This window comes from Neoarius graeffei, chromosome 28 (assembly GCF_027579695.1).
Source record: "Neoarius graeffei isolate fNeoGra1 chromosome 28, fNeoGra1.pri, whole genome shotgun sequence".
In the NCBI taxonomy this organism is placed as follows: domain Eukaryota; kingdom Metazoa; phylum Chordata; class Actinopteri; order Siluriformes; family Ariidae; genus Neoarius; species Neoarius graeffei.
Genome location: NC_083596.1, coordinates 7,179,626 through 7,206,861, shown reverse-complemented (window position 1 = coordinate 7,206,861; position 27,236 = coordinate 7,179,626). Strand labels below are relative to the sequence as shown.

The window sequence follows — 27,236 nt, the reverse complement described above, 5'->3', positions numbered from 1 at the left end:
CAGCTATTCATCCTGAAAATGACAAACCCAGTACAGTGCACACACAGAGAGAAATAAATGCTTTGGTGTATTGTCTTGCATCCAATCAAAAGTTCTCTGGAGGCTGAATCACATGGAACTGTAATAAAAGCCATCCTGTGTGTTATGTTGCTTGCTCAGGGGGTTTTCACAATGCTGTTTTCGACCAGATTTTGGGGTCAGTCAGGTATAAATATGAGGGTTCAACAGTGGAACAGTGTGCCCATCACTACTTGTGTAACATCTCCAACAAAGCCTCCACTGGAAGCGCCAATTGGAACCATGGGGAAGGTAAGAAAGAACGAAGACTTATTTCTAAAAAATATCAGCTATTCATGTTGCTTGAATGAGTCATTTTGGCTTTTCTAGATCATCTTCTACGAGGACAGGAACTTCAGAGGCCGTTCCTATGAGTGCAGCAGCGACTGCAATGACATGTCGTCCTACCTGAACCGCTGCTACTCGTGCAGGGTGGAGAGTGGCTGCTGGATGGTCTACGATCAGTCCAACTACATGGGGAACCAGTATTTCCTCAGGAGGGGCGAGTACCCTGACTACATGAGCATGTGGGGATGGGGGACCAACAACTGGATCAGATCCTGCCGCATGATCCCCATGGTACGTTTATTCATCTCACAAAGTATTCCCTCATGAAAATCAACTTTTTTTATAGACATCACGTATAATAACTAGATGCGATTGGTCCATCATTAGAGTAAAGAATAAAACATAATGAATCAAGACGTTTTAGGAAATTAATCAACAACAACATGGTGTCATTCGACCATCCTGATTTTCCACGCCCTGAAGTGTTTCATTCCTCTTATACGACAGCAATGTATCAACTCGAACCATTTTTCATTTCCTGAACAAAGATACATTGTACTCCGTATAATACGTTTATAGTTACGTTTATGGTTAACATTCTCAAAACAAGTTAGTTCCTGTTTTCACTTATGTTGTAGCAGCTATAAATGGTCATTCCCTCACCAGCCTATCTTGTTTAGGTGACAAAGTAAAAGTCCTTCCCGCGCCAGAATCTAGTCTTCCCAGGCAGTACTAACCAGGCCCTTAAGGCGCATTGGGCAGCACTGATCTCTGCTGATGTAGCCCTCGGCCTCTCGCCTATATAGCTAGGATTACAGTGGGGGGCTAGTTCTCTGGTAATTGCTAGAGTTTGACTCCCCACTCACATCTGTATTGCAGCGTGCCTTGCCAGATGGCAGTAAGTACAGTTTTGATGATGGTCTTTGGTATGACCCAACCCCGAGCAGAACTCACGATCGCCTGATCGAGAGGCGGACATGCTAACCACTAAGCCAGCTCACAGTCTTGTTTAGTTTAAGCTTAGTTAAAAGTTAATTAGACAACAACAAAAAAACACCAAATATTGTTATGTTTCCATAAAGATCTTTCTGCGTTGGGAAAATGTACGGTTTTATCTTGGACTGTTCCAAAGATGTTAAGCATCTCCTTAAAATTAAACAAATTTTTTTAACATGTGCAGCTACAACCATATAAGTTACTACAGATATGATAATGTATTAGAAAGAGTGCATTAATATACCTATGATTGGTGTGTCAGCTGTCACTACCTTCAGAGCTGCTGTTCTAGAGAATTAATCAACACCTCCTGACAGTCAGGTTCAAGAAATCAACAGGGCTGAGATCTGAGATCAATATTCAGCAATATGTACTAGTGTTGTAGTCAAAACCAACTAAACCTAGACCAGAGTGTATTGAGACTAAGACAAGACCAAGTCTTTGAGGGTTTGAGACCAAGTCAAGACCAAGGCCATGGCAGGGCGAGACCGAGTCAAGACCAGAACCAGACCAGCGTGTGTGAAGGGGGGCGGGGGAAGGGTGACAACCGTTAACAGGAAGAAAATTTTCAAATTAGCAATGAGTCACGTTATTGGTCACATTTGAAGCAGGAAGTTTTACATCCAATCACAGTAATGATGTTGTTAAATAAATCAGGCAATTTAGTGAAATCCCCACAATTGTGGTCTTGAAATAAAATTCTGAGTCCTCAAGGTCCCACACCGAGACAAGACCGAGTAAAAATGCGGTCGATTCCGAGACAAGACTGAGACCTTCAAAAAGTGGTCTTGAGACTGGCCTCAAGTCCCACAACACTAATATGTACATATACACTACTGTTCAAAAGTTTGGGGTCACTTTGAAGTGTCCTTATTTTTGAAAGAAAAGCACTGTTCTTTTCAATGAAGATCACTTTAAACTAATCAGAAATCCACTCTATACATTGCTAATGTGGTAAATGACTATTCTAGCTGCAAATGTCTGGTTTTTGGTGCAATATCTCCATAGGTGTATAGAGGCCCATTTCCAGCAACTCTCACTCCAGTGTTCTAATGTTTGCTCATTGCCTCAGAAGGCTAATGGATGATTAGAAAACCCTTGTACAATCATGTTAGCACAGCTGAAAACAGTTGAGCTCTTTAGAGAAGCTATAAAACTGACCTTCCTTTGAGCAGATTGAGTTTCTGGAGCATCACATTTGTGGGGTCGATTAAATGCTCAAAATGGCCAGAAAAATGTCTTGACTATATTTTCTATTCATTCATTTTGTTTTTTTAAACATAAAACATTTATTTCAGGGATGCATGCTCATATTGAGGTTTCTTTAGCATTCTGTTTGCAAGCTACTTTGCCAGAGTAAGCTAACTTTTTTGTGTTGGCGGTGGTCTAAACTGCACCGAGAGTCAAGTAATGAATATTAATAAACACAGAGGGATGCTTTATGAATATTAATGAGTTGGCAGTGGTGTCTGTGAAAACAGGCTGTAACATGGAGAAGCTGATACAGACACTTCTTACTGAAATGACACATGCCTGAAATGGTAAAATGTACACTCAGCGGCCACTTTAATAGGAACTTGTTCTTGATTCTAAGGTTCCTGTTCTTGGCTGCAGGACTGGAACTCAATGTGTTCTTCTGCTGTTGCATGCTGAGATGCTTTTCCGCTCACCACGGTTGTAAAGAGTGATTACATGAGTTGCTATGTCCTTCCTGGCAGCTCGAACCACCTCGAATCTGGCCATTTTCCTCTGATCTCTTTTATCAACAAGGCGTTTGTTTCCACGCACAGAACTGTCGTTCACGCAAAAGATGTTTTTTGTTTTTCGCACCATTCTTTGTAAACTCTAGAGACTTTTGTGTGAAAACCTCAGATCAGCAGGTTCTGAAATACTCAAACCAGTCCATGTGGCTCAAACCAACACCAATGCCACAGTGAAAGAAAGTCACACTTTGAGATCACGATTTTTCCCATTCTGATGTTTGAACATTGTGAACGTTAACTGAAACTCTTGATTTGTATCTGCATGATTTTATGCATTGTGCTGCTGTCAAGAGATTGGCTGATTAGATACCTGTATTAAACAGCAGGTGGATGGGTGTTCCTTCATAAAGTGGCTGGTGAGTGTATATATCCAAAATTGACCCCATGATTCATCCATCCTGTCTCCTGAACAGTACCGTGGCTCCTACAGGATGAGGATGTACGAGAGGGAGAACTTCATGGGCCAGATGATGGAAGTGACTGATGACTGTGACTCGATCATGGATCGCTACCACTGGTCCAATGGCTGCATGTCATGCCACGTGATGGATGGCCACTGGCTCATATACGAGTACCCTCACTATAAGGGCAGGATGTGGTACTTCAGGCCTGGCGAGTACCGAAGCTTCAGGGAGATGATGGGAGGCAGCGGCATGAGGTTCATGAGCATGAGGCGCATCATGGATTCCTGGTATTAAAAAAATTAAAAATAAAAAATCAATCTTTCAAATGTGAAAATGAACTACTTTTGAATAAAGAATTGTAAAGCATAACAGATTGGGGTTTTTTTGTTTGTTTGTTTTTTATTCAAAGACTGGGTAAGAATAGAAAAAGGCACACAATTCAGTTGATGCTAACTTTCAACTTATTTCACAGTATTGCTTTAATCGGCCATTTAAACAGGAACTAAATAAAAGTGAAGCAAAAGCTAAAAAGGCACTTCAACATATCAGATTAAATCTTGACCAAACTTCCCAAGCTTACACCAATATTAAGGTAATTTTCTTATATTGAGTTTACAACAAGCCATGTTCAGGCACTAAAACATAATGTTATATCTCTTGAGCTCAATCGTGCTGCAATTTGCACCATAATGCCCATAAAGTCATAATGCGCCGCTTAAAACTAATGCTAATGCTGTAAATGGGTTTTTTCCTCGACATTTCAGCACAGAAGTCTTTTCGTTTTCATTACCTAACATCTCATTCCATAAAACACAGATTAATTTCTGCTCTTCTGTAAGTACATCATATTATCATAGTATCACTGTTTGAAGGGCATCTACTATCATAAAACAATCCCAAGTACTGGACAAATCTTAAAATCAGGGCTAGGGAATGTATTTAAGGTTTGTATGTTAAAATACGCAAGATGATGTTAGAAGATTTATGTGGTATGGCTTTGAATTTACATAAAAGCGAACCGTTTTTTTTTTTTTTCCTTTTCCAGTTTTGTGCCAGTCAGTTGCATTTAAACACCATTACGAAGCACTAATGTATACCTTCTACAACTTCACTTACTATTGAATTGAATTAAATTGAATAGACTGCCTCAAGGCTTCAAGAAAGTGCTTTTTATGGAAAAAAAAAAAAAACTTTCTAAGGTAACATTAAGGTCACGCATAGCCGGTTGATTCGTGAGAACCGTGGCCGGGGCTACCATGGACATCCTGGCAGATTTTGGAGGTGATCCGTCACATAAGTTTGGGCGGAGTAAACTTGCAAATTAAACCAAGGTAACCATGATGATAGCAACGGTAGCAATGGCGACAGCAACGTATATCAACATATGTCCTTACGGCAATGATGGCAGTGTGTATGGTTTTCACAGCTGCACTACGGCATAGCCACGGCAAGACGAAAAAGCCACGCGCCCTCAGTAAGCTAAGACAGCAGGTGAACTTTCATTTCTAAGTTTAACCATCTTTTTTTTTTTTTTTTTTTACAGTAGAAATCATACAAACACAGCATCTCGACCGACACTTTTAAACACACACATTCATGTTTAAAGCCTAAAAACATCTGGGATAGAAAATGCGGACTGAAGAAGCAAAAAAAGGTTTTCTTTTTTTATACGCATCATAAAAGCAAGAGACAATTTAAAATGAAAAATAAAAAGACTAAGACAGCATATGATATACTGTATGAATGAAAAGATGGCACACTTTTGGAAAAAATAATAATAATAGGAATCCAGTATATTGCTGATAATACTGCCGCATGAATAGTCGTAGTTGTAATTATCACAATCAACACAAATTTTGAAGAATAGTTTTGAAGGATAAGCTGACCAAGCACTCATTTGATATGAATTAGAATTAGATGCTGTAGATGGAAAGACAATTTAGACAAGAAAAGGGGCATGGAAAATAGGCCATTTTGTTATTGAAACACATGGGGATGGGTGGAGCTAAATATTATACTGAAGCTCGACAGCAGGGGCGCTAGACCTGTGGTTAATTCACTTTTTAGAGATGTTACGCTGTTCGTGTTTTCTAGTCTTTGGAATGCAGCATTAATAATACTTCTAGCTTGCGGAACAAAAATGTACCCAAGACGAAGAGCACATGTACATCGGTGAAACACGCCTCTGGTTTAGGCATTAAGCAGACGCACTTATCCAGAGCGACGTACAACATGCCCAGAGCAGCCTGGGGAGCATTTGGGGGTTAGGTACCGGTACCTTTCTCAAGGGCACTTCAGCCAATCCTGTTGGTCCAGGGAACCAAACCAACAACCTTTTGGTCCCAAAGCAGCTTCTCTAACCATTAGGGCATGGCTTTTCCCCAAAATTCACACCATGTGCATAAACTCACATAACTTCTGAACAGCGCTCTGAAGTTACAGCACAGTTCTGAAGGCCGACGTGCACAATTTCAGTATTGAATCCTCACTAATGCATTCTGAATACATTCCGAAAAGTGCATCATCTCATTTTAGTTTAAAGGACCTTGTGTCATCTCATCTCATTATCTCTAGCCACTTTATCCTTCTACAGGGTCGCAGGCAAGCTGGAGCCTATCCCAGCTGACTACGGGCGAAAGGCGGGGTACACCCTGGACAAGTCGCCAGGTCATCACAGGGCTGACACATAGACACAGACAACCATTCACACCTACGCTCAATTTAGAGTCACCAGTTAACCTAACCTGCATGTCTTTGGACTGTGGGGGAAACCGGAGCACCCAGAGGAAACCCACGCGGACACGGGGAGAACATGCAAACTCCGCACAGAAAGGCCCTCGCCGGCCCCGGGGCTCGAACCCAGGACCTTCTTGCTGTGAGGCGACAGCGCTAACCACTACACCACCGTGCCGCCCACCTTGTATCATATTAAACTCATTCGTGTGAGGAAATGAATGATTTGAGGATCTGCTGCAGATGCAGACGGCCTTCAAACTCCCTCCATGCCAAAGGCCAAGCTGTTACTGACTAAAACGAATTGCAGTTCAATCCAATACTGTATTATATTTCACTGACTCGGATGTTTTGTTGTATTCCTGGAGAAATGCACATAATCTGAGTCAGTCAGGCCACTAATCAGATATGACAACTGATAACAAGCAGTAATTAGGAGCTCTGAAGTAATTTCATGCTGTGAAACATGGGATCGCTTACAAAAATGCAGGCTGCCAAAGGAGCAGCAAAGATAGAGAGGGCAATTTAGCCGTTTCATAAAATGGCGATTTTATACAGGGAAGTTTAATTAATGAGAGCGATATCACATAAAAATCTGTTGTTTTGTTGATGGGCTGAAATGTCACATCACTGTCTTCCATCCTGTTTGGGTCATTATTGAGTTTTAATGATGCAGACACATGGCCTACTCCATCTGATGCTTTAACTAAGTCACACGCATCTTTTTAAAATTAGAACGTTAAGCAGAGAACAAGGGGAGCTAAAACTTTCAGAGTCCAAACAATTATGCAAAACATGACCATTATAAAATGCAAATGGACTCTCCGGCCATTTTGTAAGCAAGCCCCGGCCAAAAGAAAGAGGTGGAGGGAGGAGAAAATTCCCATAGACTGATATTATCTTGGCAACATCAGACCATTAACGCATGCTAATGACCGCACGCCTCGGCCCCGTGGAAACCGCAGTGGCCGTGATGAAAAGATCAGAAGTCACCCACGTGCGTCATGTGGATCACAGCGCCACAAACGACACACCGCTTCCAGGAAAAACAGATTTTTTTAAAGGACACCGACAATCAAAATCATTTTCAAAATGGTTGTCATTGTGTGCGGCTGATTCTGATTATGGAAAATTTGGTACCTTTAAATAAATTAGTGCATGAGTGAATATATAAATAAAATTTTAAAAAGTGTATATTTTATACATCAACTATAAATACAAACTTTTTATCTTTTTTTTCCAAATTTAAACATAAAATAACTAAAATGTAAACAAATTAATGAAAAAACAAATAAACGCATAAACTTAAAAATCTAAGAAACAAAAATATGTAAATAATGTATCAGTTTAAATGAATAAAATATTTATCAACGTATTTATGTAGTTTAAATAAAATAAAATAAAATAATTAAATAACTAAATTATATAGACTTTAAAAATGAAAGGAAATAAATAAAATTTAAAATCAATAAATATAAATAACATACATAAAAGTTTTAAAATAATTTTAAATAAAAACAAATAAGAAAATGTAAAAATGCAATGATAGATAAACTTAAATTTGTAAAAAAAAATCTAATTGCAATAAATCAGTTAATAATTAATAAATACACAATTTTTAAAAAATAAATAAGAAAATAGATAGTTCTCCACAAAATATAAATAGAAATATTTACTGTATTGATTAAAATGAATTTACTGATTAAAAATATTAATTCTTATGTTCAAATGTTGAAAGCAGTGCCTTATTGGGGGGGGGGGGGATTATTATTATTATTATTTTTTTAATAAGATTCATCTTCAGCTTCATTCCATGAGCAAAAATAATCCTTTTAAATAAAAAGAATAATGACAGCCCAGATGTGAACATTATTATTTATTTCTTCTATTATGATGCACAAAATGTACAAGTATTTTTTTATTCCAAGGTATAAAATTATTTCTCTTAAATAAGCAAGTTCTCATTAATAAGGATGTAAATGCATTATTCGTTACAAACCCTGAAAAAGAACGAATCCCTAACGAAACTTTCGCAGACTGAAAAAAAAAAAAGTTAGCAATACAAATCCAGCAGATTGCAACCTGACTCAGTTTTTCAGAAGTATTGCTCATGGTTTTCCTGTAGAAAAAAAGGTCTGTCTTCGATTTTTTTTGCACACAAAATAAGCATTATTCTGAATCATATAGATATGTACACAAAAATATATGCTCTAGATATTAAAAAAAAAGAAGAAGAAGGAGGAGGAAAGAAAAAGCCTTGGTTGAAGCCGTTTGTCCGTGGGCATGTAAAGTGTGCTTAGGTCTGTGGGACGGGTCCGGGTACAGATTGATGACATCATCTCTGAGGGGGTGTGGCCTGATTTCAGTGCATTCTGTGGGAGGAAACAAAATAAGAGTGCATGTGAGTTCACATCAGAGGACTGCTGATGAAATGATGTCAGTATTATAAGTTCAGGAATGTAAATTTCACGACTGGAGGATTAAATATGAAAATAAAAAAAGCAGTAAATATTATGGATATGAGCTCAGTACATGAAACGTGCTTAATGAACTGAACTGTCCAGTGTAACCAGAGACTGATGTGAGCTCACAGATGTGTGTGTGTGTGTGTGTGTGTGTGTGTGTGTGTGTGTGTGTGTGGAGACAAACCAAACCAAAACTATTCATTTCAGTCTCAGTAAATGTACTACTAGATATGAATGTAGTCTTTAAGAAAATTACTAATTTAGGTGGTGTTTACATTAGACCGTATCCGTATCGTTTTCGTCGCGGATGCACTGTCCGTGCACATTAAAACGCCGGGAAACGACTCCACAGGCGGAACAGTTTGAATCCGCCAGGGCCCACGTATTCAACCCAGTACGTATCTGATCCGGTGCTGTGTAAACATTGAGGAACGAGGATACGCAGTGCTGAGCTCTAGCTGACGTCGTCATTGGACAACGTCACTGCGACATCCACCTTCCTGATTCGCTGGCGTTGGTCATGCCACGTTGGTCATGTGACGCGACTGCTGAAAAACGGTGCGAACTTCACTTCCTGCTATTTGTCCCGAATCACTGCTCGTGTGCTTCACTCGCGCGCTCTGTGAGCTGCGCAGGGCCGGAGTGCGCACCCTCCAGAGGGCACTCGCTGTTCAGGGCGGAGTGATTTGGAGCGCAGGATGCCTGTGGAGCCGAGCGTATCCGTGTATCGGCGTTGCTGTGTGCACGTGAATCGTGTATTGGCGTTGCTGTGTGCACGCGAATCGTTTTAAAAACGTTAATCTGATGATCCGCTGATACGGTCTAATGTAAACACCACTTTAGAAACATTGGTGAACATAATGTGGCCTTAATAAGCACAAAATATCTGCTGGGTTTATTTAACAGTTATTCCATGAAATCAAGTCGTACATGAACTGATAGCCGACGAGGCACGTAGCACCGAGTTATCTATAATCTATGTACAACGAGATTGAGTGGAATGTTTTATTCTATCCACATACACTGGATTTTGAGAAACAGAGCACTTTTATTTTCATTTTTCGTAAATTCGATAAACAAAAACTTTATACAAAATGTCCGACAAAATCATTTCCGCTTAGAATCTAAATAAACCGGCGAAATGCCAGGAGCAATTTGTGAAAAATGCTATAATAATAATTCTTGAAAAAAAAAAAAAAAGATACGTTCTTACCATCAAATACTTTTATTCCATATTTTGTTGCTTTTTTGTGGTTTTGTTTTCGAACAGAGTTTTTATTTCGTCCTCGGTTGGCCCAGCAACACGCGCCGCCATTTTGTTTTTCTCTACTCATGGTATATAAGCTGGTAGTAGAGTAGCCAATCAGAGCACCCGATTGCTCATATCCAGTGAATGTGGATAGAAGAATATCATTTAGTCACTTAATGACATCATGACAGTGCTTAATAAGAAACAGCCAGACAGAATGTCAATTCGAAGCGACGTTAAAGCGTGATGTGATGAAGCAGAGTTACTGTTAACACCCTGCAGTTGATTATTTTCCTAAAACAGCATGTTCAGAAGCGTTTTATTCCTCTTACACGTCTCACAGTGATTTTTAGTGCAAGTGTTGCTAAAAATGCTGTCGTATAAGAGGAATAAAACACTTGCTGAATACATTTTTAACCCTTCAGACCCAGTGCTGGCCAATAATCAGTTTCATAAATAAATACTAGTGCATCTCAAAAAATTAGAATATTGTGAAAAAGTTCAATATTTTCCATCAGTTATTTAAGAAAGAGGAAATGTTATATATTATAGACTCATTACACATAAACTAAAATGTTTCAAGCATTTTTCTATTTTAATTTTAATCAGTATGGCATACAGTACAAAAACATAAAAAAAACCCATCTCAAAATATTAGAATATTTCATTTCGAGTTTGAGTAAAACAGTATGAACACAGTGTATCTCTCGGTCTAGTTCAGTACACACAACCACAATCATGGGGAAGACTGCTGACTTGACTGTTGTCCAGAAGATGATCACTGATGCCCTCCACAAGGAGGGTAAGCCACAAAAGGTCATTGCTGAAAAGGGTGGCTGGAAAAGGTGCGCAAGCAACAGGGATGGCCGCAGTCTTGAGAGGATTGTCAAGAAAAGTTGATTCAAGAACTTGGGAGAGCTTCACAAGGAGTGGACTGAGGCTGGTGTCAGTGTATCAAGACCCATCACGAACAGACATCTTCAAGAAAGGGGATACGACTTTCACATTCCTAATATCAAGCTACTCCTGAGCCAGAGACAATGTCAGAAGTGTCTTATCTGGGCTAAGGAGAGAAAGAAATGGACTGTTGCTCAGTGGTCCAAAGTCCTCTTTTCAGATGAAAGTACATTTTGCATTTAATTTGGAAATCACAGTTCTAGAGTCTGGAGGAAGAGTTGAGAGGCACAGAATCCAAGGTGTTTGAAGCCCAGTGTGAAGTTTCCACAGTCTGTGATGATTTGGGGTGCCATGTCATCTGCTGGTGTTGGTCCACTGTATTTTATCAAGTCCAAAGTCAACACAGCCATCGACCAGGAGATTTTAGAGCACTTCATGCTTTCATCTGCTGACGAGCTTTTTGGAGATGCTGATTTCCTTTTCCAGCAGGCCTTAGCACCTACCCACAGTGCCAAAACTACATTACTACCAAATGGTTTGCTGACCATGATATTACTGTGTTTGATTGGCCAGCCAACTTGCCTGACCTGAACCCCATAGAGAATCTATGGGGTATTGTCAAGAGGAAGATGAGAAACACCCGACCCAAAAATACAGATATGCTGAAGGCCACTATCAAAGCAACCTGGGCTTCAATAACACCTCAGCAGTGCCACAGACTGATCACCTCCATGCCACACCGCATTGATACAGTAATTCATGGTAAAGGAGCCCCAACCAAGTACTGAGTGTATAAATGAATATACTTTTCAGAAGTTGGACATTTCTGTATTGTAAATCCTTTTTTTGATTGATCTTAGGGAATATTCTAATAATCTGAGATACTGGATTTCTGATTTTCATGAGCTATAAGCCATAATCATCAAAATTAAAACAAAAAAAGGCTTTAAATATTTCACTTTACATGTAATGAATATAGAATATATGAAAGTTTACCTTTTTGAATTAAATTATGAAAAAAGGAACTTTTTCATGGTATTCTAATTTTTTGAGCTGCACTAGTATATTCCTTTGTATTTTATTCAGCTCCCTCTCCAGAGTGTTCAGGTTCGAGATCACTTTTGACATCCGTTTCAAAAAGTCAGCGTCTGATCGATCGGATTCATCACTGACGATACATCTCATGCACAGCTCCTCTGCCATGGAAGACTTCCCTTTCCTTACTAATATTTTCAGCACAACAACTTTGGCATTTAAAACACTGCGAACAACCGTCGCGCGTCACACACCGTGTGCTAAAGCTACGTTAGGGCTTTGCGGCACGTGCATGTCTATCGACGTTCACGACATTTGCGATGATTCGTTGACCACCGCTGCTCAAATCGCTGGACCCCTAGAAGTCGACTTTTGTCAGAATCCGCATGTAGCCGTTTACATCGAGTCCCACAGTGAAAAAGTTTTTTTTTTTTTTTAAGTGTTGAGTTTTGCAAGAAATAACAAGCATCTTTTCACTCAGACAGACCCGTGGAACACCAAAAATCATGAGGTATTGCAGGTAAGTGATGTGGCATTAAAATTTAACCACATCTGGATCAGTAGATACAGTAGGTTTGGAAATTCTCAGAGCTTCGAGGGGTTTCACAGACGTGCACGGATATATGGATAAAAATAGAGAAGGACCTTTCGAGAGAGGTCGGTGCGCCGAAGGGCTTCAGAGACGGCACACTGCTGAGGAAAAGTTGCATTTATATGGCGGTACAAATGAGAATTATTTATTTATTTATTTTTAAATAAAAGCCCCTCAGGATCAGGAGTAATCAATAAGAGGGCTGTAGGAGGCTCGGGGAAACATGAAAGGGAGCACGAGAAGGGGATGGGGATCCACTGAGATGGTGAGGGAGTGCAGTGTGTGTGTGTGTGTGTGTGTGTGTGTGTGTGTGTGTGTGTGTGGCTGAAGGGCACTGGCTCTTCCAAACACGCCACAAAAGAACCACCCACAGACACAAAATGCATTTGAAAGCATTTGCATTTTTCCTAATATGATCGAAATTAATGTTTTTTTTTTCCCCATTAGTGCTTTTGATTAATTAGAAATTCCAATCATGACACATTTCGTGCAACGACAGTGAAAATTACGCACCGTTTGACTCCGCATTACTGCATTAGCACACTTTTCCAGTCATTTCCCCCCCAATACCAATAACGCACTCTGAAAAATAAAAAGGGCTATAATCAATCCAAGACTGCTACATGTAATTTGTATCTCCATTAACAGATTCTTTTTACTTAAGACGAGATTTTGAGGAGGGGTGAAAATAAAGAAAAAAAAAAACCTGAGGGGTGGCACGGTGGTGTAGTGGTTAGCGCTGTCGCCTCACAGCAAGAAGGTCCGGGTTCGAGCCCCGTGGCCGGCGAGGGCCTTTCTGTGCGGAGTTTGCATGTTCTCCCCGTGTCCGCGTGGGTTTCCTCCGGGTGCTCCGGTTTCCCCCACAGTCCAAAGACATGCAGGTTAGGTTAACTGGTGACTCTAAATTGAGCGTAGGTGTGAATGTGAGTGTGAATGGTTGTCTGTGTCTATGTGTCAGCCCTGTGATGACCTGGCGACTTGTCCAGGGTGTACCCCGCCTTTCGCCCGTAGTCGGCTGGGATAGGCTCCAGCTTGCCTGCGACCCTGTAGAACAGGATAAAGCGGCTACAGATAATGAGATGAGATGAGGGGTGGTACAGTGGTGTAGTGGTTAGCACTGTCGCCTCACAGCAAGAAGGTCCAGGTTCGAGCCCCGTGGCCGGCGAGGGCCTTTCTGTGTGGAGTTTGCATGTTCTCCCCGTGTCCGCGTGGGTTTCCTCTGGGTGCTCCGGTTTCCCCCACAGTCCAAAGACATGCAGGTTAGGCTAACTGGTGACTCTAAATTGAGCGTAGGTGTGAATGTGAGTGTGAATGGTTGTCTGTGTCTATGTGTCAGCCCTGTGATGACCTGGCGACTTGTCCAGGGTGTACCCCGCCTTTCGCCCGTAGTCAGCTGGGATAGGCTCCAGCTTGCCTGCGACCCTGTAGAACAGGATAAAGCGGCTAGAGATAATGAGATGAGATGAGAAAACAACCTGGTAATTAACAATAACCGCCCTACAACTTAAAAGTTTGCCTGCAGCGTAAGCATTAATTATCCACACTTCTCGGCAAAGCGCTGCGGTGATAGAGACAGCAGAAAAGAGAGGCAGGGATCCTTCGTGAATCAAATACTAGCAAATATGTTTTAATGTCCGGGCCAGAAAGAAGCATGAGTGTAGTAAAAAAAAAAAAAAAGAAAGAGTGTGAGAGTGAAGGAACGTTGTAAATTTTGAACATGCAGGAAATGAGGATTTGTCTGTTTTCAGAGCATCGAGAGATCAGTGCTGGGATTAAATCAGAGCTGTTTCGGGCTATTAGCAAGAAGAACGTTCGCCGAGTACGGCGGCGTATCGCTGCCACGGCAGAAAAAGATAAACAGAGCAGTATCATGTTATAACGTGAACAGTTTGTGAGAACAAGATGTTTTTCATGTTACTATTTCTCAGCAGGATCTCTCCGCGTCTCAACCCAAGCACGAAGCAGAATTTAATCAAAATGGTGTAAATGAGCCGTATTCCTGTTTCCTCATTCAGACACGAGGTTCAAATTCCAGCCGAACCATAAAAATTATCTTGTTATAACAACAATAATTTATCACGTTACAACCAGACAAAAGTTTCTTCTTATAACACGATGTCGTAAGAATGTTAAAATATTTTGTTAAACTATGAAAAACATTTTGTAATAACAAACTTTCCACGTTATAACATGATACCGATGTGTTCTCATTTTTCTGGCATGGCAGTAATACGCTTCCGTAGCTTGGGACTATGCGAGTGTATAGTTCTTTTTATTTTGTGTGGGTTTTTTTTTAAAGATAAAGCCACACCTGTGGTCTAAAAAGACAAGGTAAAAGATACATCTGGAACATCTGGAGCAGTGCTGCCAGTTTAGCGCCTTCAAGAACATTCAGTCGCTTGGGAACGGCGAAACATTCTCTCGTGACTAAAAACGTTACCTGGAGCCAATTTTAGCAACTTCTCGCAACTTTGATAACCTTCATTCTCGCTGTCGAGTAACAGCAAAAATCACCTTTCGACAATTTGTGATTGACGCAATCTACAGACTTTTAGTGACATTTCAGAGAGGCAGTAGTGACCTCTGGTGAGTTTTTTGGCAACGCTGATCTGGACCTGAGAAATGGAAAAAGAAGTTAGAGGACGGGAAAAAAATGGGGTGAAAACACTGCTAATAAAGAAACGCTAGCTAGTGTATCAGTAAGTGGCTAACTAGCGTGTCTGTAGGTGGTTTGTAGTCAAGATCACCTAAACCGAGACCAAGTCACGACCAAGGCCAGAGCGTATCAAGACCAAGACTTTGAGGGGTTGAGACCGAGACCGAGACCAAGGCAGGCGAGACCGAGTCAAGACCATGACCAGTGTGTGAGAAGTGGGGTGGGGGAGGGGTGACTGCCGTTAACAGTAATGAAAATTTTGAATTAGCAATGAGTCACGTTATTGGTCGCATTTGAAGCAGGAAATTTTACATCCAATCACAGTAACGATGTCAACAAATTAATCAGACAATACACAGGCAATTTAATGAAATCCCCACAGTTGTGGTCTTGACAAAGAAAGAAAGAAAGAAAGAAAGAAAGAAAGAAAGAAAGAAAGAAAGAAAGAAAGAAAGAAAGAAAGAAAGAAAGAAAGAAAGAAAGAAAGAAAGAAAGCTGATTTATCTGCGAGAAAGAAAGAAAGAAAGAAAGAAAGAAAGAAAGAAAGAAAGAAAGAAAGAAAGAAAGAAAGAAAGAAAGAAAGAAAGAAAGAAAGAAAGAAAGAAAGACTGATTTATCTGCAAGAAAGAAAAAGAAAGAATGATGTGTGAGAAAGAAAGACTGATTTATCTGCGAGAAAGAAAAAAAAGAAAGACTGATTTATCTGCAAGAAAGAAAAAGAAAGAAAGAAAGAAAGAAAGAAAGAAAGAAAGAAAGAAAGAAAGAAAGAAAGACTGATTTATCTGCAAGAAAGAAAAAGAAAGAATGATGTGTGAGAAAGAAAGACTGATTTATCTGCGAGAAAGAAAAAAAAGAAAGACTGATTTATCTGCAAGAAAGAAAAAGAAAGAAAGAAAGAAAGAAAGAAAGAAAGAAAGAAAGAAAGAAAGAAAGAAAGAAAGAAAGAAAGACACTGATATCTGTGAAAGACTGATTTATCTGCGAGAAAGAAAGAAAGAAACAAAGAAAGAAAGACACTGATATCTGTGAAAGAAAGACTGATTTATCTGCGAGAAAGAAAAAGAATGATGTGTGAGAAAGAAAGAAAGAAAGAAAGAAAGAAAGAAAGAAAGAAAGAAAGAACTGATTTATCTGCGAGAAAGAAAGAAAGAAAGAAAGAAAGAAAGAAAGAAAGAAAGAAAGAAAGAAAGAAAGAAAGAAAGAAAGAAGACTGACCGTGAATTCAGTTTTACTGATCCATTGTGAATTAATGACCAACAACCATTAAATAAAATGATCATCGTCTCTCTGTACACAATCAAACATTTACAATAATGCAGAGGGCAGAGACGGAGCCCACACGCGTGAAAAATGCTGAGCTGGCACACTGCGCGCGCGCACACACACACACACACACACACACACACACACACACACACACAGAGAGAGAGATCAAGAAAAGAGCTGGACAAAAGCGATGGAATTGAAAACCAGATTGTGACTGAAGGCCAACAGGCTGTTAGTGGGTTTTTCCTGTTAGATGCCTTTAAGAGCAGCACCTGCATCATTAATTCACATTTGCACACAGCGTATCGATCCTTAAACCGCAAATCTAATAAAGCATCTCTCCTGGAGCCGTCGGGGTTACGCCTGCTTCTGAGCTTTACATGCAGGCTATTTCCTGGAGCTCGACGCAATGAGCCGTACATCTAACACCGAGCGTCCTTGCTGAAATCACACACACACCTATTTCATTTCCATCTCCTTCGCCCTCGTCATAAGGGACGACTGCCAAAAATAAATAAATAAATAAATAAAAAGGCTACAGGTTGTGAAACATTAGGTGCTTAATGATCAATACAAAGTGGGATGATACGATTTTAATGCCAGATGAAATGTCAGATCCACAGAGACAAAGAGAAACAGAAAAGGAGTCGACACTCGCTCTCTCTCTTCGTTTCGACACAGCTATTAGAATCCTTCCTCTCCTTTTTTCTAGTAATGTCAGGATGTCAAAGTAGCGTTAATGGCTCATTCATATTTAACAGTGCATTAGAACACATATCATCCTAATAATTAAGGCTATTTTGCACTATTAAACGCCAAGCAGGGGGTGAAGATGACAACGACGACGACCCCCTGATGTGAGCCCAAAAGCGATAAACGCTCACTTATTCCTCACACATTTCTGATTTTGGTCACTTTTGGCCTTTGAATATTTTACAGCCGTCTATGAGCCGTGGTGTAATTAGGAGTGGGCCGAGAAAACCCCTGGCGTGGATCTTCTTGGAAATAAAACATCCATATCGCTTGATCTGATTATGAGAAATTGCTGCGTTTTGCTTTCTGACTTCTCTGTTTCTGCTCCCTGAGTGCCAGCGTTGGTGTGTGTGTGTGTGTGTGTGTGAGAGAGAGTGCTCAATCACATCAGCATTCCAATCACTATGTATGGGTGTGTGTACGCTAATATAGGGACCCAGGGAAGAAGAAAGAAAGAAAGAAAAAAAGAGAAAAAACCCACACCAGCCCCATTCGGAGGTAATTGCAGCACAGCCTTTTTGTCTATTATACATGAGGGTAATCAAATCTACCCCCTATTTATGGATATTAGTGTAACTGTAGGCCGGAGAGAGAGAGAAGCGGAGAGACATGTGGAAGACATAGATAGACAGCCGCCGTCATTCGTCCCCGACCTGCGCCGACAGTGCTCATAATCCCGCCCCGCCGTGATTAGCTCTGACGCCAGATTAGAAATGCGACTCGGATAATTACTTTCCTCTCCACTATCTTTCCAATTCGCTGTGCAATTTCCCTCTTTTTTCCCCCCTCCCCTGATTGTCCTTACAGCAGATGGGCAAGTACGATGGTGTTTTCTGGAAACACTCATACGTTGGAAGGAAATGTGCCATGCTTTGGATTTGTCATTGTGTGAATGGGGTGAAAATAATCATTGTGCCAGTAGCAGAGGAGGTTTATAGATGAGTGTCTGGTTTTAAAGGGCTGCTGAGGGTTTGGTCTGGTCTACAAGTGCTCACTAAATCCAGCTGGGTCACACAGCTGTAGCTACGACACCAAAGGGGATCATAAAACCTGATGGATTTGTGACTTCGGTTCCCCGAAGCTTCTGAAGAGTGGCTTGAAATGGCTTAAGATGGCTGCAAAAAGTTGTGTCAATGATGAGCTGTAAATCCGACAGTGTGAAGAGTTGTTCGTGTTTGTGCCTGCGAGTGTCGATCAAAGTGGAGGAGTCAGTCCAAGAAAGGAGGCGTGGCCTCTGGACGAGTCAGTCGAGTGAAGGAGGTGAAGGAGACGTGGCGTCTGTGCCAGTCGGTCAGTCCAGTGAAGGAGGTGTGGCCACGATCATAGTCGGTCATAGAAAAAAAAGGGCACTGCCTCTTATAGTCATCAGCTGCAGTAAAGAAGGCGTGGCCTCTGTGTCAATCGGTCCAGTGAGGAGGCGTGGCCTCTGTGTCAATCAGTCCAGTGAAGGAGGTGTGAATCCTGTATCAGTCAGTGCAGTAACGGAGGTGTGGCCTCAGGATCAACAAGTCCAAAGTCCAATAAAGGAGGCATGGCCTAGAAATCAGTCAGGGCAGTGAAAGAGGTGTGGCCTCGGTCAATAATTCCAGTGAGGGAGGCGTGGTCTTTGTAGCAGAGACATGGTCTCGGTCAGTCAGTTCAGTGAAGGGGGTGTGGCTTCTGCATCAGTCAGTCCAGTGAAGGGGGTGTGGCTTCTGCATCAGTCAGTCCAGGGGAGGAGGTGTAGCTTCTGCGTCAGTTCATCCAGGGTGGAGGCGTGGCTTGCTGCATCAGTTCATCCAGTGAAGGAGGCGTGGCTTCTGCATCAGTTCATCCAGCGAAGGAGGCGTGGCTTCTGCGTCAGTTCATCCAGGGAGGAGGCGTGGCTTGCTGCATCAGTTCGTCCAGTGAAGGAGGTGTGGCTTCTGCGTCAGTTCATCCAGTGAAGGAGGCGTGGCTTCTGCGTCAGTTCATCCAGTGAGGAGGCGTGGCTTGCTGCATCAGTTCGTCCAGTGAAGGAGGCGTGGCTTGCTGCATCAGTTCGTCCAGGGAGGCGGCGTGGCTTGCTGCATCAGTTCGTCCAGTGAAGGGGGTGTGGCTTCTGCATCAGTTCATCCAGTGAAGGAGGCATGGCTTCTGCATCAGTTCATCCAGGGAGGAGGCGTGGCTTGCTGCATCAGTTCGTCCAGCGAAGGAGGCGTGGCTTCTGCGTCAGTTCATCCAGGGAGGAGGCGTGGCTTGCTGCATCAGTTCGTCCAGTGAAGGGGGTGTGGCTTCTGCGTCAGTTCATCCAGTGAACGAGGCGTGGTTTCTGCGTCAGTTCATCCAGGGAGGAGGCGTGGCTTGCTGCATCAGTTCATCCAGTGAAGGAGGCATGGCTTGCTGCATCAGTTCGTCCAGTGAAGGAGGCGTGGCTTGCTATGTCAGTTTGTCCAGGGAGGAGGCGTGGGCTCTCAAAGTATGAAGCATGTCATCTAATGGTCATCATTCATAATAATGGAGGTGTGGCCTCTGTGTCAGTCGGTCTTGTGAAAAAGGAGTGGCCTTCCCCCCCACACCAGTCCCAGTGATAGAGGCGTGGCTTCTGTCTGTCAATTCCAGTAAATGAGGCACGCTGCTCTTCATTTTTATATTAAACTTTTTACACACGACTGAAGAGGCCGTTCTAAATAGGTTGTTCCTACAATTGTCTAGAATAAAGATGTACACACCCTTAATAAACTCCCTGTAATTAGTCTGAGTGGAGTAAAAAATAAATACATTAATTAAAATAATAATAATCCCTACAAAACTGATCATATACAGTTTACTAGGAGCAGTGGAGGAAAAATTGAGCATCTTCATGCAAATTAAAGGAAAGATTTAGAAAACAAGTAGTGACAGAATTAATGCAGTTTTTCCTTTACATGCTGTAATTTACATTCAGATTGAGGCTTGTGATTACAAACTACCATCCGTATTCAGCCCTAAAGAGGGGGTAGCTGACCCCATACGAGGGGCAAATCCTGAATAAACAAACTAAATCCTGCTGACTGTCGAGTCATGTGCGCACGCTGGCTTTATGAAACCGGAATGCAATAAACAGCTTGGATAGACATTAAATCAACACTCGTGTTAAAAACAGACCCGCCCTGAACCAGCAGATACAAGACGGTGGAAATGAAAACGTTTCAGTCAGCGTGGCATCAGGCGACAGACGCTCCACATCAGCATTCAGAAGGAACCGGGGGCCTTTTTTTTTTAAGTAGCTATAATACATTCTGAAAATGTAGCAGTACTCAGGCATGTAAGATGTGGCATGGTTGGACTCCCCTTTTGGGTCGGTGCTTACTGAAGAGTTATGGCTCCTGGGGAGGTGGGGCTGGAAAAATGAACTATTAATTTGCTTTAAAGATTCATTAGAGGGAGATGAGGAGGAAAGAAGAGAAGTGCTGGGCCAAAGAGACAGTTGGAGAGAAGCTACAGTCGAACCCTGTTTTTAATGACCATCTGAATATTTCATGACTGTCTGTGGTTCAGGACTTCTCTGTGCCACTGAAAATCCACTTGGCGAAATTAGCATCGACCCGCGACGTCCTCCAGCTTAGCCTACGCAACACAGGAATCACGCTGAAACCTCTTAAGTTTTTCAACCACTACAACTCAGGGCAAATTGCTAATATCGAGCTCCTGGGAGGCTAAACAGCAATGTGTTGCAGTTTGAAATATTTAAAAAAAAGCATTTGAACCACAAGCACAACAGGACAAAACCTAAACAAGCAGGCACTGGTGGGTAAATATAGCTTTTAAAGTGGCTTTGAGTCATGCAATGCAATTTCAGGGTAAAGCAGGGTGCAAAGAAAGAAAGAAAGAGTGTTACACAGCAGTGGGTAGGCCATATGCCAAGGCTAATGAGAGCCAGAACTCCAACAGTGCTAAGATCCATATTTACAGAATCACTAACCAGCTGATAAGCCGAGCTCATTCTGCACACCACTGCTCACAGCTGTATCACGCAGTGGAAAAATAGCAGTTCACTGCAACTGGGATTTTTTCCTTTTCATTTTTTAGGAAAGGTTTCTGAGTTGGGCAGCACGGTGGTGTAGTGGTTAGCGCTGTCGCCTCACAGTAAGAAGGTCCGGGTTCGAGCCCTGTGGCCGGCGAGGGCCTTTCTGTGCGGAGTTTGCATGTTCTCCCCGTGTCCGCGTGGGTTTCCTCCGGGTGCTCCGGTTTCCCCCACAGTCCAAAGACATGCAGGTTAGGTTAACTGGTGACTCTAAATTGAGCGTAGGTGTGAATGTGAGTGTGAATGGTTGTCTGTGTCTATGTGTCAGCCCTGTGATGACCTGGCGACTTGTCCAGGGTGTACCCCGCCTTTCGCCCGTAGCCAGCTGGGATAGGCTCCAGCTTGCCTGCGACCCTGTAGAACAGGATAAAGCGGCTAGAGATAATGAGATGAGATGAGTTTTCCGAGTTTGATATTTCATTTCCAAAGCAAAGACTTTGATAAATGGATTTCAGCAATAAACCAATTACATCCGATACTAATTTGGTCACGAGGAACACTTTTACAGAGCCAAAGCACACTTTTAACATGATCCGATCCTGTAACGAGACCGTCAGTGACGGCGTAGCTCACTCTGGCCCCGTCTAGTCCAGAAGGAACGATCTAAAGTGGGCCACCTTGCGCAATAAATGCCGCATGCTATATACAAGCGATGAATACCGACCTACTTGCCAGAAAGAATCCGAGGAATTGACTGAGAAGAAACGATTTTTGTTGAACTGCTCATTAAGGCAGTCCATAACTTCATTAATAATTGTAATGAAGCAAATCTGGGTAGAAGTTATATGCACCCTAGGTACCCCTACCTTCATACCAGAAAGAATCAAAATTGGTGAAGAATTGAGGGAGAAGAAGCGATTTGTGTGGAAACTGCTCGTTAGGGATTGATTAATTACTCCATATCTTCATTATTAATTGCAATTATGCAAATGTATGTAGAAGCCATATGCACCCCAGGCAGACCTACCTTCCTGCCAAAAAGAATAAAAATCAGTGAAGTACTGAGACACAAGAAGCGATTTTCGTGAATCGTGGACGACGCCAGACGGACGGATGACCGACAACACATGATGGAATAAGCTCATCACCTGTTGGCCAGATGAGCTAACAACTGACAAAGATTGGAATCGGATTTGAAAAAAATATGTACTATTTTTTTCGCGGTGCGGTTTCCATCAAATCCTGCGCTCTGATTGGCTGGCGAGCGGGTTTGTATCCTACGGCACGGACCCCAGTTACGGACCTCTGGCGACTCGCTCGCTCACAACAACAAACATAGTAGCAATTTTTGTCAACATTTATCTTTTTTTTATAAGATTTATTTATAAGATTATCAAAAATCGTATAAATTTTTGCCAGCATTTCTCAGGAGAATAGCATTAATTTTACATCATGGATAGCGATAACGACAGTGTTCACAGTGAAAGCGAGTTTTACTACCCTGAGGAAGAAGAAATAAAAGAAAACATTTCAGGAGAAAGCTGAAAACCTGTAACTTGCTAACGCTGAGCAAAAACATGGCTGAATCCTGAATGACTCAGTTTTGTATAAATAGGGGACTACATAGGCGGCAAAATGTAGGTTTTTTTTCCTGCCATGAAAGTGCACTTGTATACCGAGGAGGAAGCCATTTGCATTACAGCTGTGAATGAGGATTCAAAATGGCGGCTCGGCTCAGTTTTCCCTTTAGGGCGCTCTCGTTTTCTGTTAGAATTTGGTAAAGAAAAATTCAATATATTATTTACCAGCTTAAGGTCGGTCCGTATGGTGAAATGCTGACACCACTCACGCTTCTCCTTCTGGAGTTTTTCTAGCATTTTATAGTGTTTCCGGGGCATAATGGTTACGTTCATGTACAAAATTTAGCGAGAAAAAAAAAAAAGTCGTTCTGCTTTAGGCCACACCCATTATGGGTTTAAATCTGAATACAAATATTTGTAGCACTAAACAGCAAAGCATTACATCACGATTATACCGAAACATAACAATTCCTTCTTTTTATTCGATTAATTAATAAATACCTGTGATACAATATGGTCGAATCAGTCCAAAATCAATTTCTGCGCTTCGCAAAATGCAATCAAAAAGCGTTTTTATTTTTCCCGTGATGTGGAGAAACACCCTTTGTTCTTGACTGTTGTATTCCCCCCCCCCCACTGTCTCTCACCTGCTGGAGTCTCTACGCCGCTCTGCCCTCTACGTCTCTGGCAGATTCGGCGGCCCGCGCCAAACCATCAGCCATCAGAGCCTCCTCTAGACTCCTCCTGGCCTGGTACACCTTCAGCTCCTGCTCCCTGAGGAGAAAGAAACAAACACGGGGGATTAGAAAACAGACAGCAAGAGAGAGAAAGGGATGAAAATCGGGCTCGATTTCAGAAGCCTGTACTCTGTCCACGGCTGTCTAACTGCTCTGTTGATTATGCGCGACCTCATTTTACCGCTTTCCATCACCTATCAGCGTTGCTGATCCTCCTGCTCGCTCTCACATCTCCTTCCCCCATTACTCCTTCCTCCTGTCAGTCCGCTCCCTTCCCCTGCCCGCGTCCCATCCCTTCCTCCACTCCTGTCTCATCCCGGATTAACCCTGAGCTCTCATTAGCGAGTCCAAACTTTAGCAGCCGTCTCGGGTTTAATTAGCGGTTAATGAAAGAGGATGCAAATAAAAACAAAACAGCCTTGAACTACGACAACAATCTACTTATCTGGGATTTTAGGACCAACGCTAATAAACGCACATTATTATTATTATTATTATTATTAATATTATTATTATTATTTATACAGGCTGCCTGTTTATTACTGGTGCAGGAACCCATTCAGAAACTCGTGAACTTTGTACCACAGTCCTGATGAATTCTTGATTCTGATTGGTCAGTAGTTCTGGCTCAGTGTAAATCACAGGACTCGTATGACAAACGCTCCACATAAACATATTTGATGATATGAAGGTTTCGCTAAGGCGATGTTTAACGTTTTCGGAAGGAGTCTCCAGTATCAGCACTTTGTAACACTCGCAGGTAAAGCTGTAACTTTCCAGTTTCTCTGTCGTCTTTTTTTTTTAATCTTATTGATTTCAAGAGAGGAAAAATAAGAAGCTAGTGAGAAGGCAACTGTTATAGCTACCGGGATAACAGGAATTATTCTATCCACATTCACTGGATATGAGCAATCATGCGCTCTGATTGGCTACTCTACTACTAGGATATCAGCTCATACACCATGAGTAGAGAAAAACAAAACGGCGGAGCGTGTTGCTGAACCAACTGAGGACGAAATAAAAACTCTACTTGAAAACAAGACCCCAAAAATACAAAAAAAAAAACCTAAATATGGAATGAAAGTATTCGAAAGTAAGAACATATTTTTGATTGTTTGTTTTCAAGAATTATTATTATTGCATTTTTCACAAACCGCTCCTGTCATTTTGCCGGTTTGTCTACATTCTAAGCGGAAATTATTTTGTCGGATGTTTTGTATAAAGTTTTTATTGATCGAATTTGCAAAAAATAAAAATAAAAATGCTTAGTTTCTCAAAAATCCAGTGAACGTGGATAGAATAAAACAGTTATTCCACTCAATCTCGTTGTACATGGATTATAGCCAACTTGGTGCTACGCGCCTCGTCAGCTATCAGCTCATGTACGACTCGATTTTGTGGAATAACTGTTAACTAACTTGTTTCACAAATGTCCTATAATAGTACTATAAAAGAGACAAAATGTATGCAAATGTTGCTCTTTAACAAATAATAATAATAATAATAATATCATCAAGTTGTTGTGTTTTAAGCGCAATAAAAAACTTCCAGACATGCCGTTATCGGAAAATGATCATCTTTGGGATAGTAATACTGTTGCAACTCCACTTCCTTCACACCAGACCATAACATACTATCCCATTGTTGATTATTTTACGATAACAGCATGCTCCGTTCGGTTATATTTCTTAACCAGAGTAAGCAAGATCGCCCAAATCTAATCCTTTCCGAACATTATTATTTTATTGCCTTGTGGCTACGCTATTCTGTTTATGACGATGTTTTGATGATTGCATTTTTTATTTTTTGTTTGTTTTTATATCTTCTTTACTGTTCGGAATAAAGCAATCAATCAATCAAGAACCAATTAAAAGTTCCTGAACCATTTGGGTTCCAGTTCCAGAGTAAGTACTCTATTGTACTGAACACTGCTGATCGGTCAAAAGTACACCCACTGGCCACTTTATTAGGAACACCCATCCGCCTGCAGCGGTTTTGTGCCGTTCTCTAATCAGCCGATCCCTCGACAGCAGCACGATGCGTCAAAACATGCAGATACAAATCAAGCGTTCACGATGTTCAAACATCAGAATGGGAAAAATTGTGATCTCAAAGCGTAACTTTGGCATGGGTGTCGGTTTGAGCCATATGGACTGGTTTGAGTATTTCAGAAACTGCTGATCTCCTGGGGTTTTCACACACAACAATCTGTAGAGTTTACGCAGAATGGTGTGAAAAACAAAAAACACTGAGTGAGTGAGCGACAGTTCTGTGGGTGGAAACAAACGCCTTGTTGATAAGAGAGGGTCAGAGGGAAATGGCCAGATTCGAGGTGGTTCGAGCTGCCAGGAACTCCGTGGTGAACAGAAAAGCGTCACAGCATGCAACAGCAGAACAGAAGACCACATAGAATCAAAAACACGTTCCTGTTAAAGTGTCCGGTGAGTGAAAGCTTCACGGAATACAGAATGACTCTTCAAGGCTAGCCTAGTAAACTGGACCCACCCGCCTAGCGGCCAAAAATATTTTTGCCTAGCGAGTGGATCTAGCCTCGCACCATATAAACAAAAACACCCCGGGCATCAAATCGTGCCCGCCAATCACAACGCAAGGTTTTTGTTTGGATTCTTTGGGCGGGCTTTTGCAGGAGTGACGACAAAGCTGCGCGACGCTGGAGAAAGCGCAACAGGAAAGATGGCTACGGCTAGTGAACAGCGCGCGTTTGACGCCGCTTTGGAATCAGTTTTAGAAGAATTAGACTTGGAGTTTTCGTTGAAACATGAGCAGGAAGAGGCTCTCCGCTCATTCCTTTTCAAGAAGGACGTTTTCGCTGTTTTGCCGACCGGCTATGGCAAAAGTCTGATCTACCAGCTGGCTCCGCTCGTAGCCAAAAGGATGGGGCTAGTTTGTGCAGTACGAAGAATTAATAAACAGCTTTGAAACATTACTTTTTGATTGTTTCTTATTTTCCCGTTATTTTAAATTTAAGGGAAATTATTTCACCAAACACCACTAAATAAAAACTCTCAAAAACAGTTTAAGCAAACACTTGAAAAACACTTGAAAAAAATAAGAGTGCATGTTAAGTATGTGGTACAGACTCCAAACTTGTGGTCATTATCTCCAAACTTCTTAATATCTAGAACCTGTTTATTAATTAATACGCATTTTGAAAAATTATTTATTTCAAGGCCTCCCCCACTGCTTTCTGTCGCTCTGACTACGTCACAGTCACTGTTGCGCTGGTTGGTCAGAGTGTTGGCCTATACGCACAGAGACAGTTTGAAAGACAGCGGTTTGTTCCACCCCCACCCCTCGGAAATGTCTACGGATCGAGGCCAGACTAAATATTCACATTTAGTCTGGCTTGCCAGGCTACTTCAAGGCTGCAATGTTGTAAAATCATGCGCTTACTTAACAGCTGATACAATGTCTTTTATATCAGAAGTGGCACAGCGAGACCAACAAAGCAGAATGCTTTCAGACGTTTTGTTTAGCGAGACCGTGAACACCGAACGTTGCTTGCCGTAAGGACGAAAGCAGAAAGCGTGAAATTGCAATTTGTGCTAGTTCGGAAAACCTATGTTAACATATAACGTATTTGCATGTGATAAACAACAAACAACACAACATCATCTCTGAATCTCCTTCACGGTTGTTCCGTTCATGTATTTTTGATGCTTGATGAAATGACATAATACTTCTGTCATTCTACAAGGAGGACAGGTAAAGGTGAACACGATTCGGAGGAGATATAGAGGAAACCCGAGAAACAGAAAACCGTCCCAGGCAGGAGGCTTG

General features: G+C 41.7%; 2 protein-coding genes across 2 annotated transcripts in view; one reads left to right on the top strand and one right to left on the bottom strand.

Annotated features, from left to right (window-relative positions):
* Positions 1-300: 300 nt before the first annotated feature.
* On the top strand, positions 301-3,802 carry LOC132875813 (gamma-crystallin M2-like). The gene is made up of 3 exons (XM_060912903.1): positions 301-309; positions 388-636; positions 3,518-3,802. The coding sequence occupies exons 1-3, from the start codon at positions 301-303 to the stop codon at positions 3,800-3,802; spliced, it is 543 nt and encodes a 180-aa protein (XP_060768886.1).
* A 4,300-nt stretch (positions 3,803-8,102) lies between these two features.
* mbd2 (methyl-CpG binding domain protein 2) overlaps positions 8,103-27,236 on the bottom strand; it is an 88,093-nt gene continuing 68,959 nt past the window's right edge. Inside the window, exons 6-7 of the mRNA XM_060913469.1 lie at positions 23,346-23,472; positions 8,103-8,613 (exon numbers count right to left, since the gene is read on the bottom strand). Coding sequence (XP_060769452.1) covers positions 23,358-23,472 — 115 coding nt within the window. The 3' untranslated portion in view covers positions 8,103-8,613; positions 23,346-23,357. The remainder of the gene's footprint in view (positions 8,614-23,345; positions 23,473-27,236) is intronic.

Coding starts and splice junctions, on each gene's coding strand:
- LOC132875813 (XM_060912903.1), top strand. Junction 637..3,517: donor CCTGCCGCATGATCCCCATG/GTACGTTTATTC, acceptor TCTCCTGAACAG/TACCGTGGCTCCTACAGGAT.